The sequence below is a fragment of the Poecilia latipinna genome, unplaced genomic scaffold (genome assembly GCF_001443285.1).
Source record: "Poecilia latipinna isolate Pla-1442-1.1 unplaced genomic scaffold, P_latipinna-1.0 Scaffold1472, whole genome shotgun sequence".
Taxonomy (NCBI): Eukaryota; Metazoa; Chordata; class Actinopteri; order Cyprinodontiformes; family Poeciliidae; genus Poecilia; species Poecilia latipinna.
This window is the reverse complement of record NW_015114088.1, coordinates 86870-99944: the sequence shown is the minus strand read 5'-3', so window position 1 is coordinate 99944 and position 13075 is coordinate 86870. Positions and strand designations below refer to the sequence as shown.

The following is a 13075-nucleotide window of genomic DNA, read 5'->3' as shown; positions in this document are numbered from 1 at the left end:
TGCAACAAAGCACCACTTTAGTTGAAAGCTTTTATTTTTTTTTTTTTTTTTTTTTTTTTTTCAGTTTGTTTGTCCTCTGACGCACCTTTCCGAGCACTTTGCCCGAGGCGGCGGTGAGTGGGAAGCTGTCTCCTCCTTTTTGCAGAGCAGCAATCTGCAGAGGCAAAGAGACAGAAATCAAAGTCAAAAGACATGTACAACATGACATAACAAATAGCAGCTTAGTGAAAGACACAGTGAACTCAGAAAGCGGGAGAAATGACTCTGCGGGCTTTTTTTCCCTGTAACCTCCAAGTGACCTGACGTTCATGTGCAGCTGAAACCAGGCTTTAACAGGGTTCAAGTGTTTAACCTTATTTTCTGCTACATTGTTTTCCACACCTGTAGCAGTTTTTATTTTTATGATACAGATTACAGTTTTATTCATATCAACTTTGAAGCTCTCCCTGACGCTCATCTGAGAAATACGCTAAAGATATAAACTAAACTTGATTTGCTAAATAGGGCGTTGATCGTCTTTCTGGAACAGTTAAACACCTAAATGCAAGTATATCTATCAACAAATAAAATTACATAGGGAAAATAAAATACAAATAACATAAAATATTTTTTAGGCATTAATTCAGATGTTTTATAGCTGATATTGTCCTAGAAGGAAATCACTGTTTGCACTGCAGAGCAAATATTTAACAGCTTCCTTTTCATTTAGCTAGCATATAACGTCGTCCCGGCTTCCTTTTGAACTCCAAAAAGAAATTTATTCCAGAGCCAAAATCAGTCAACATTCCCCTTTTCAGAATTTAAGAGCCTAAATAAAGACCTCTAAAATACTTTTTTGAATGTTTTCGCAAAGAATGAAACAAAAACCCTCAGAATGATGGGACTTAAATCCGACCTCTGTTCCAGCTAAAGTTTTGCTCGAACAGTCAAAGAGACAGGGCAAAGTCAGGCGTAGCGATGCGGGCTGCTGTTGACAGGTGCACTGCGTGTTACGGGGCCAGAGCAATGAAGGGAGTTTAGCCTCCGTGATGGATGGAGTGTCTGCTCCACTATGACTGATTACAGCAAGCAGCCAGCAGGAGGACGGCCGCACGGAGCATCCAATCCAAGCTGGGATGAGTCCAACCGTGTGTGAGATAGAGGCCGGCCTGCTTCCTCCGACTCAAGAGGAGGACAGAACGCCAGAAAAGAGCAGAAGTCAGAAATACAGATGAGGTCATCAATAACACACCGATTTAAGTCACACCTAGGTTACCAATGAGAGGTCGGGGGAGAAGAAGAGAGACGAAGAAGATACGATTGGAAAGAAGGCAGAGACAGGAAGGATAAACTAGAGTCTGTGGATGAAAGAAAACAAAAATGTCTACATCTTTCACTTTATTGAAAGTCTAAGATCTTTCAACACGATTTGCCTCCAAGCAAGCTATAAGAAAATGCCTTCATAACAGCTCAGAAGCACCACATGGAGATATAAATAAATGGAAAACAGGATAAGACACCTAAATAAGGACAATTAATGGACACTTGCGGCTATTTATTTAGCTTGACAGAAAAAATAGCAGCTGAAGTGGACTTTTGTTTATTCCTGAAAAAAGAAAACATTTTCTTTTCCAAAACTACTTAATTTTATATGTAATTTGTTTCAACAGATAGATTAAATGTTTTTTGTTTATTTTTTGGGAGGGGAGGGATGATTTGGATGATTTGAGATCAATTCTGAGATCAATTTTGAGGTAGATAGAAATAAGAACCATCTGTGCGATGTAGCGGGTATCCTACAACATTTGCTGCATTACATAATGTTTAACTTGATGTCAGATGCTGAACACTCACTCACTACCAGCTCAAAACAACAAATAAACACTCGAGTCAAAGCTCTTCAAGAGGCTTGATCCACAGATTGAGAGAATCTGGAATAGAGGCTATTTTACAGAGCAAAAATAGCTCAGTAAAAATATGACAAGGAAAAATTACTTTCTGGCCAAAAATTAACATAAAGGTGCAACAAAATTCTCTGGTGTTAAACTATCACAGCATTGAGACAGTTGGACAAATGAAGATTTGTTAAATATGTCAATTCTGTCCTGCTATGTTTTAACTTTAAGTCATTTTAAAAGTCTGATATGGAACTAAATAAATAGTCTGGATGAACTATTTCTGTCTATTGGGGATGTTGTCTTACTCTTACATCTTAATAACTGTGCAGCACAGATTTTTAAATGTGTATCTGAGATCCCGTAGTGGTTCATTTAGTTTCCAAACAGCTTGTTTTTTCAGTCCCATTTCCAATCTGGACAGGAGACTGACAATAAAAGAGAAGCTAGCTGGTTTTTGTACAGACGTTCAATGGGTGGATGTGTGTGACTTTATCCTCTGGGGAGACCCTGATCTGTGTACATAAAGATCAGATTCCTCCCAGTGGTGGAGATGGGATATTTATGATGCCAAAGCAACAGACACTAATTGAGGGAGATAGAGATTCTCCTTCAGAGAATTCAATTAGCATGTTACAATGCCACTTGAGTGTTTTAGGCATAAGCAGTGTGTGTGTGTGTGTGTGTGTGTGTGTGTATGTGTGTTGCATCCAAATGGACTCAGCAGTGGATCAAATATGTCTTTTCTTCATCTCAATAGAAAATTTAAATTTTTGTCCTTATCAGTAGAAGAAAACTAACATTGCACATCACCTCAAAACAGCACAACTTCGGGGATGCCTTTCTTCAGCAGGGACAAAGATGCCGATGTGCATAAACTGGAAGACGGATAAAACTAAAAGAAGTCTTACAAGACAAGAAGTCAGAGGCTGCAAAGGATTTGATACTTGAACCAAAATTTCCCTTCCAGTTGGAAAATGAACTGTGTAGCGTTCAGTACTGGTAATGCTGTAGGCAGCTGGATTTGGACCTTAACCGATGTTTGCAAAATATAAATAAATACATTGAGTTTCAGGTGAGTTATTCACTTACAGTTGCAGTATGTAACTTTTATAATAAAAAAAAATCAGCTTTTTACATACTTGTTGAAACTGTCACAGGTAATCTGTGGTCCTACTGCCATCTGCAGAAATGGACCGCATGGACAGCCAATCAAAGCCTGGAGGAAGGTCTTATCATTGTCAATCATGCTCGTATACACACTGCTCCATTTATTAATGGAGGAGAATCAAGGACCGAACTACTGAGCCTTATTGCTGTTGAAAAAAAAAAAAACAAATACTGATATAAAGCTCTGTTGGTTCGGTTTAACATTTTTTCTGTAGCAGCGTGAAGAACCTCATAGTTCCCAAATAGCAGAGTTTAGTGACAGCTTAAAGCTGAGCTGCAGAAAGTTGCATTGCACACTTAGTTGAGAGCATAAACATTCTGCATGTGTTCAGGTATAAACAATGCTGTAATTGTCTGGTAAATGTGCGTACTGAACCAACGTGACAGTAACGGATATTTTTGGTCCGAATGTGTGCCGTTACACCTCTAAAATGTACTCTTTTTTTTTCTCTGACTGCCACAGAATGTTTGTCCATCAGGTAGATTTTTGACTTTAATTTGTTCTTGTCCCTCCTCCTCTAGGTCACCGAGGCGCCAGACTGGAACAAAATGAACATTTGCATATTAATCAAATCCAGGTTTTGCAGTCCCAGAAGCACACTTGGACCAAAAGGTATTTGTTCCAGCTTGATTTGTATTCACAGCATCTCATTAGCATTACCTACACAACAAGGACTTGTCACACTGTCAAAGCCGAACATAAACACACTCTTCCGGCAAACAGAAACGCGTGGATGTGAGTTCAGGAAACACACACAAAAAAAACAAACTGTGTCTGTTGCTTTGCCCCTCTCTGACATTTGCAGTGAGAAACAAGTCAGAATAACATAAACTAATCACTCTTTCAAACTTTCAGTCAAGGACTGAAGCTCTTTTAAATGAGAAGCAAATTGAGCTAATACAGACACAGGAAATGAAGCACAACATTTTTTTTCTGCATTTCAAACCCCACAAAAAATGTAAGTGTTTCAAGCAAATATTACATTGATGAGCTTTACACTAATTCACTTTGATCAAAGCCTGGCCATCGCCTTCCTATGCAGTTCTACTTGATTCTCATCTCACTTCATTGCTCGGTCTGGGATTTCTCCCATTCAGCTCAATTTCGTAGGATGCATTTCTGCCAAGCAAATCAGCGAGCAGAAGGAGGAGCTGTGAAAGACGAAGCTGGATTTCTGTGCTGTTTTGGAATTGTAGTCTGCCTATAGATGTAGTTTGGAAATGGCAGCGGAGGAAGTGAACGAAGCCATTCAGTTCAAGTTGGCCACGCTCCCAAATATTGAGCGATTGAAGTTGGAGCAAGAGGAATGTTTAAGACTTTTTATTGCAAACATTTTGTGACCCTACTCCGCTTGGCACTCTTCGCAGTGGGGGATGGTTGTTTACAGCTTTACATACATCACAGCCAAATGTTAGCAATTGGGTAATATCAGGTTTAGTTGTTTCAAACTTCAACACAGTCCATGTCTCCGGAAAGCCACTGTTTCTCATTATCCGAGGGTCCGCACCCTCTGTAAGAAGCAAATCGTGCAACAAGGGACTGGTTTTTATTAGGGTTCAATCTCTAGTGGTTCCTTAAATTCTTAAATTAGGAAGTATATTTTAAGTGAAAAAAATGTATAAATGAAGTAGGGTCAATTTTGAAGATTTAAAATTGTTCAGATTTTAAACAATTTTAAATTCCGTGTGTTGTGTGTAGCACGCAACACACAAATTATGTGTTGCGTGCTACAATCAGAACACATAATTTCTCATGCCAAAACATATAGTGAGTCTTTTGATCATTCATAATCATTACATGAGTTAAAAATCATTTGGTGGTCTCACTTGTGATTGGTGTTCCTCGTCTTTAAGCACCCCCTGCACCTGGAGCAGGTTCTTAGCCACGCCCACACAGGGAAGACCTGACAGCACCCCAAGATGACACGCCACGCCGAACTCTGTAACGGATAAAAAAAAACATTGCTTTTGTTTTTTCATAGTGAAGAGTAGTGGACTTTGCACACAGAACACAGATTAAAAAAAAAAAAAAAGTAGTGTTTGATGAGGAAGAAAAACTGTCCTACAGGCTAAAAAAAAAAAACATTTTCAAAATATATTTCTGGGTCAAATAAAGACCGGGCCTTAAATTGTCAGTAAAAGCTGACCATGCACACCCAGCCTCTACAATTTCATAAGGTTGGAGAATACAGAGAGAACGACTTTCTTTGAATCATTTTCTTTGAATTATTCAATATGGTGCCTCCTTTCTTTTGCTCTCTTCTTCTTAAATCAGTCCACAGTTTTTCTATCTATAGGAAATTGACCCTTTAACACGTATTAGCACAGTTGCATTAAATATCCTTTAAAATCCATAAAAATATTAGTGAAGATGTACCTCTGTAGTGGAAAAGACCATTCCCATCCACAAACACCACCTGTTGAAAGGAAACAGAACATTTACTATAAAATATCAGCTTGACTGGAGTAATAATAATGATAAAGGCAGCCATAAGCGAGTCTTAATCCATCACCTACTCCCCTAAACAGTTTGAGATGTCCACTTCAAAATTTCCTTCCATCTATTTTTATTTTAACTCCCTTTGTTGGAAAACTCAGACGCGTTAGGGAAACCTGTGAGCTTGAGATTTTCCCACTCCAACACACCAATGAATGTTTGAGTCCAGAAGAGACGATGCAGCTGTTTCTCTGAAAGGTTGCAGATAAACGGGCAGGGACGGAGCGTGTGTGTGCCCATGCTAAATGTCAGTAGAAGTAAATCAGTTTGTGTGTGCGTGCGTGCGTGCGTGCGTGCGTGCGTGCGTGCGTGTGTGTGTGTATGAGAGAAACTCTGACCGTTTCTACACATTTTCTTGCGTGGGGATGGCGAGACAGAGGGGGAGGAAGAGGAGGAGGCGTGTGGGCTGTGACAAACAGAAGCGTGTGGGTGGGGATGACTTAGAGACGACACATGGAGGAACAGTGAGAGGGAGAACAGAGGAGCTTTGTCAGAGACTCTCTACTTGATCTAATGTGTTTGAAGTGAACCGAGCTGAACCTGGGTAATACAGGACCTAATTAGAGGCTGCTTAAAGAGAAGTAAAAATGAGTTTAATTATTGCGGGTACATCTGACTTGTTGCATCAGATCTGGCAGAGATGAGGATAATTATTTTAAAACTAATTCAGGGACTCACATTGTGGCTCCCTGTTTAATCCAGAACAGAATTCAGACTCGTCTTTCTTCCCTCTTTGGACACAGACCTGAGGCACAAGTGTCGGCTGGCTGGTCTCCAGTCGCTGCAGCGCCTCCAGGAGGAAAGGGGTTTCCCTGAAGGCCAGGAAGCCCGAGACGTAGGGGGCTGTCAGGGTCACCATGCGACTGTCTTCATACAGAACCTCAGAGGAAAGAGCAGAAACCAGTCAGTTCACTGCACTGGGTTTTCGAACACCAGTACAGTGTCCTAAAAGAGAGATGGAGCGATGCTGTCTGGATCCAGGTGTTCCAGTTTAATCCACCTCTACGGTTTAGGATGCAGTCGCACTTATGTAAACATCTTACTGCCACAAGTTGTGCGAAATAAAAAAAATATATATGTTTAAGAATAACTGTAAGTACCGGCATATATTTTATAAGTCTTTATAAATCTTCTATCACCTCATTGCTGGAACTGTTCAGACCTTTGTTCAATAAAAACAATCCTCAATCTCTAAAACATAACTCTACATAATCAATATAATAATAATCTGCTCAGCATTAAATGCTTTTCAGATTTATTGTTGCTTGTTTGGGTTTCATTAAAAACCAGTTAACCTCTATCACACCTTTTTATTTTTTATTTTGTTCAAGCTTTTACAAAACATCATGCAGCTTTATTAAAAAAAACATATATATATATATAATAGATATACATATAGATATACATATAGATGTGTATATATATTCATGTATGCATGTTGCAAGAAACAAAAGTGTTGCCTCTCTGCGTTTACTTTAACTTTCAATTTCTTAAAACGCAGCAGTAGAAAAATCTAAACACTAAAAACGATGAGGCGGCGAGCACACCGAGTGAGATATATCTTCAGATGTCATTTTGTTTTAAATTATGAAACAGTCTAAGATGACGTTCTTGTTATGCTTTATTAGGATTTTATTTTTATCGACCAACACAGAGTTGAGCGGCTGTTCAAGTTCAAGTTGAAGGAAAAGGGCTCGCAGCTCAAGTGGGAAAATCTCTCCAGAGGACAACTGCAGCATTGTTTGTCCTAAACAAACCTGGCCTTTGCGGAGAATTGACAAGAATAACACCGTTGTTGAAAGAAGGCAACAAGAATCTGCCATGTATGAGACACAGCAAACATGTAGAAGAAGCTGATCAGGTCAGATGAGATCAAAATGAAAGTTGTTTTTGACTTACATGCAAAATGCTCCTGGAAGGCAACAGGCATTGCTCACAGTGAGACATGGTGATGGCAGTATTATTCTATGGTGGACGCTTTTCAGCAAAGACACTGAAACTTGTGTGAATTTCACTGTTTTTGTTGGACTTTGTGTGTAGAGTAGAACTGAATTTTATCTCAACGACAATATTCCAGATTAAGAAAGTGAATTATTCAAAACAAACAAAGCATGTGTCATAAGGAGGGGTTGAAGTGGTGAGGAGATGACGCAGAGAACCCAGGTTATGGTGAAGATGAATTTAATGATGAATGTAGTTCACATAGTCCAAATCAGGCAGCACGGCAGGAACAACTAGCACGCAGCTAAGCACCGGTAGCAACTGACAACGAAGACTAAATCAACTGGAACTGACGTCGACACAGGACTTAACCAGTACAACTGGGAAGTCGGACAGACAGACGCAGACTGCAACGTTTGACAATTGACAAGGACCCGACGAGGAACACAGACAACAGGTGGGTATAAATACACACGGGGTAATTAAGGGAAAGAGACACACCTGGGGAGCAATCAACGGGGAGGACAGGACAGAGACTCACAGGGAAACAGGAATACATTGAAAAACTCAAAAACACACAGAAAACCACGGATCATGACAGCATGAAAGAGTTCGGGGAACTAGATTGTTACCTTACACCTTGGGGTCAGCTACGTGCTAAATGATGAACATTTAGAAATACTAGCTTAAAAAGTCTGTCACTAAGCACACATATGCTTTAAGCACACTGCTTGAATCTTTTGTCTATTTTAAGCAGCAATGTCACAGGTGACCGATTCTCCCATGATGACCTTCCTGGGATCCTGCAGATAATCAGCAGGGTTCAGGAGACCAGAACCTGCATCTCTCTGGAGCACAAGCTGTCACAGCTCTCTGGTCACTCTAAAAATACTTTACTGTTGCGCCTCAGATGCTATAAGGTCAGGCCTAAATCACCTTCCTTCAAAGTAAACAGCAGATGCTGCAAATTAAGACTTTGAAAAGCTGGTGATTGGGCACAGAAACCAGTGAACGGAACGTCAACACACGATTGGTTTCTTGACAAACTGTCAAAAAATGTCCGCCTTTTAAAGTACCAGCTGGCTTTCAGGAAATATTTGTGTTGTGTTAGGGTAGGATGTGTTACAAACTGCACAATAAATGTTTTTTTTTGTTGTTGTTGTTTTTTTATTCCTTACCAGTGATCAGTTTGAGTTCTTGTGGCACAAACAGTTTGTAGCACTAGATTTGTTAAGAAAGCAGAAAACTTAGGATAATTTTAACATAACATCTTGATCAGAAGCTTTCCTTCATGGGTTCGGTGTCAAACATTTGGGATAATTAAACAGGTGCACACGCAGTATACAGTGGCTCTCAAAAGAGCATACATCCCCTGATCACTATGTTTGGGATTTGTGGTGTAAATATACAATTTCAGACTATCTTTCCAAAAATCCTTGTATTTTGTACCATTTGACAAAAAATAAATAAAAATAAAGAAATGTAAACAAAACAAAAAGCTGAAAAATGTATAGAGAAACTGTAACGGCTAAACTTTATTTCCGATAAGACAGATTGACTAAACCTCATGGAATGTATGATCTTAAAAAGACTGAATCTGGAAAATTAATTAAAAGGATGCCTTGTTGAAGTACCAGTGGGTGGTGGGGTTAAATATCACATTGTTTTTAGAAAAAAATTTTTTTTTTTTGTTTTTGTTTTTTTTGTCCACCTCATGTTTTTTTGTTGTTGTTTTTTTTACCTGACAAAAACCTGCCATTTTAAAAGGAGTGTGTGTTGAGTGCCATTGTAATCAAATAAACATCCAATTAGATGCACTCCAATATAATCCTAGCTGTAAAGCAATGCAGTTAAGTTCAAATTATTGCTAAAAGTGTTAAAAAGTTTCCTATCTAGGGAAAAACAATCAATTCCATGGAGTCACTGACTCAGTTGTTGTTATTATGTACTTCACTCCACTTACATTTTTATAGATCTCAGAGTAAAACTGTCCGGAGTTGTTTAGTATGCCATAAAATTACAATAAAATAGGACGAATTGAATTGATCGCATTACAGGTTTTGGCATTAGATGATGAAGACAAATGGCCTGGTAGACATTACGAAGCCTTTTAAACTATATGTCACTCTAGACACCAAGCGAATATCCCAGCTGGAAGCATGAGTAGTGTTTCCCTCATCCCATCAGCTTTCTGAAGTCATAAAAACAGCAGCTAATTAAAAATAATGATGACTCAAAGAGCGAACACTTTAAATACGACTGCTTTTAAAGGTCGCCTGCAGCTGTCAGGCAAAATTTCAGCTGTGGTCAATATAAAGCTTTAAAAGGCCAAGCAAATATTAATAAACTGGGTTTTTCATTATATTGTGCTATGTTTTTTTTTTTTTAATAGCTCCTCTGCTAACTGAATGGCACTGATGAAAAAAATAAGCTCACGTCTGTTAAGCAAAAGAGCAGAAAAGATTTTTTGTACTGCCGCTGTTCTGTTATTTCACCACTAGAGGGAGGCGAGGTTCAGTTTTAGGCTATGTGATGAAGGTCAGCTCACCTTCAAATCAGGGTAACTGAGCACCACGAGCTGGGCGCAGGCGTTGACTTCATCCCCTTTGATAAAAGAGAGGTCCACACCACCGACCCGCTCCAGGCCGGCGAAGTCTGGGCTCCTCTGCCAGTCCTCAGTGTCTTCCTCCACCACCTCCTGCCTGAGTCGCTTCTGCTCACTGCATCAGAGCAACACACACACACACACACACTCACACAGATGTTTTCACAAAATCTAACACTACTCATCTGTAACACTCAATCTATAATAATGTTTTCTGTTAAATAACTGTGTTAAAGGAGATTGAGCTACATCAAGGATTTACATGTACTGGGTTGGGTTTGTTGCAACTATTTGGTAGAATTTCTCACCAACTATCTTTGGCTTGATGTACATAACAAACATTGTGATATTTTTTGCATAATTAAATTATTGTTTTTAATTCTGAAAAATTCCCAAAACCTTTTAAATGAATGTCATATTTTTGTGTTCAAGTCTAAATGCAATTTTGTAAAAACACACATTTGTAGGGCACTGGCTATTTATTCTTTTGCACTGCAGTCTGTCACTCATTTATAATTTATTTATATCTAGGAAAATGGTAGCCATAACTTCTTTCCCCTTTTTTTAGTTTTAGAAATGGGGAAGGGAAAAGTCTGGAACCTTTTGTATACTCAGTTCTCCTTTGTCCACACTTTTATTTAAAAATATAAATGAATAAAAGTAAAATTCAGACTGAATAGGAACCCAACTACCTTCCTTAAAAAGTTCAACACCTATATTATTCCACGCTCTAATTTCAAACATTTTATACTAATTCTGATTTTTACAGTTGTAATTTATGCGGTCTGGCTGGCATGGATTCAGTTTTATCTTTGAATTAAACCCAAAGCACGAACATTGAGACGAGGTGAGAGTAATAACGCAGAGTTAACGTGGTAACTGCAGGCTATTAACCCGCGCATGGAGCCATAAGGTGTATTAGATCGCGCTAACCTTTCCCATTGTTTGACCAACTCTTCAGGTGGAGGACTGGGCATCTGGGTCATTATCTGTTGTAGTTTTGATTTAGTGTTATAGAAAAGGGGGCGACCAAAACAAGACAAGACGTTCACTTCCGCAAACACTCTGACGAAAGCACAAGGGCGGAGTCTTTGTATTATACGTTCATATAGCCCCCTCTAGCGGAGCTATGCTTGAATTACATTATATTTTCTTAACATTTTACTTCTGAATTCAAAATTATGCTGCTAAAATGTATGTTGCTTCAAAAATAGATGCATAAACGTGTTGAGAAACGCTACAATATAAATTCAGACAAATCTGGAGGAAGGAGAGGCCTGGGGGTCTGCCTTTGTCCCAGTACTATTTGAAATGTTTCATTTTACATAAATTATTCAAGTACATCAGTCTGTCATGCCGAAGTAAGTTGTGCACACTCTTTTCAGTAAAAATCCGCAGACTGTTATTCAGAAATAAAACTATAAACACCTATATCTGTCGACAACCAGGGTATTTCAGACAAAACTGTTATGGATCTTTGCACTGACTTCCATTCATTTTTCATTCATTTCTACAGTCTAGCCCTGACCTTATCCTAAATCTAACCATCTACATGCCTCACCCAGCCTAACCTTCATTTCATACCTTGGTCCTAAGCCTAACTTCAAATCCAAAAACATCACTTTTTCTTATGAGGCCCGGACTCTGGGCCCCATAAGGAGCAGCCGGTCACTACAGCGTCGTATGTTTAACGAAAATTGTCCTAACAATGTATCAACTACAAAGACATGCTCGTCTTCACCGACAATCAGGTTATTGATGGCCTCATTTGTTGCTCCACTAGATGGCAGTAGAACCTCAAACAAACGATGATGTTCGCATTCTCCAGTTTATCGTCATAAACGATTTCAAAAAAGTCTGGTTTTAGTCAATAAATGAAACAATCAACCAATCATATAAAGCATGTGACAGAATATAGATCTCCCGAAACAGCATAAATTTACTGAATAGCTGCTTTAAGTCCTAAATTTTGCACAAAAAAAATTAACAAAGCCTATCTCCTAATTGCAGACATCCAGTCATTCTCTACTGTGTAAAATGTGAAAAGTTGTTGTCAAAAGCTACATGGAGCTTTTGACAATACCGTCAGCTACCTTTGACTTAAAGTGTCCACCTCCACTTCCATTAAGTACTCTGGCATTTTGCAAAGGTCAAACAGGTAGGAATGTGTCTGAAACTTATAGAATGTGTCATGGATAAACACTAAGATGTAAAGTTACGTTTTCTCAATGAGTCTCTGTAAACTTGATTTAAAACTATCATTACATTTAAGTTCTTGTTTTTGATTTGAATATCAAAAACAGTTAAGAGAAGAACGTGTTATTTGCCTTTATTTTTATTTTTTTATTTTTCATTATTTCTCAGCTCTTTTGCTGTAGAATTCACTGTGAATGCAGTGACACAATAAGCATCGGCTTTTTGAAAGCTTGTGAATGAGTCGAGTTTTGGTGCTTCTTGTGCTTTTGTCTGTGTCTGGATTTACTGGATACTCCCTCAGACCTCATCCTGTTGTTTGCAGCAACTGTGAAATATTAATAAATACCATTGAGGTTGTAGCAATCAGACTTACGCAAATGCTAACATAAGCACCCCTATGTTTGACAGATGCCATGCATGCTTTTGCGTCATGAGCTGTTTCTCCTTTGGCCATTTTGATTAACTTCAAGCCCAGCTATCTGACATTGTGGTCCTTGAAAATGATAGGTTAAAAAATATGAATAGATTCACCTTGGAGAAAATTAGTGACTCATTAAGAGGTTCTATTTTTGCACATCATTTTCTGAATGATATTCTGCAGATCTTGCTCATACCTGATGCAGCGCCCAAAATGCTAAATGTTTCCAACATTGTAAGGACAGAAAAGAAACTGAACAGTGATTATTATATATATGCTATTATATATATGCTATATATAGCATATATATATGCTATATATATATATATATATATAGCATATATATATATGCTATATATATATATATATATATA

At 38.5% G+C, this 13075-nt stretch overlaps 1 protein-coding gene across 2 annotated transcripts in view; it reads right to left on the bottom strand.

Moving 5' to 3' along the window:
- Positions 1-11145, bottom strand: part of LOC106962916 (endonuclease V) — a 70051-nt gene extending 58906 nt beyond the window's left edge. For both annotated transcript variants that reach the window (XM_015057568.1, XM_015057567.1), the window contains exons 1-6: positions 11021-11145; positions 10031-10202; positions 6287-6421; positions 5422-5461; positions 4872-4984; positions 86-154 (exon numbers count right to left, since the gene is read on the bottom strand). In XM_015057568.1, coding sequence (XP_014913054.1) covers positions 86-154; positions 4872-4984; positions 5422-5461; positions 6287-6421; positions 10031-10202; positions 11021-11073 — 582 coding nt within the window. In that variant the 5' untranslated portion in view covers positions 11074-11145. The remainder of the gene's footprint in view (positions 1-85; positions 155-4871; positions 4985-5421; positions 5462-6286; positions 6422-10030; positions 10203-11020) is intronic.
- Positions 11146-13075: the final 1930 nt, after the last annotated feature.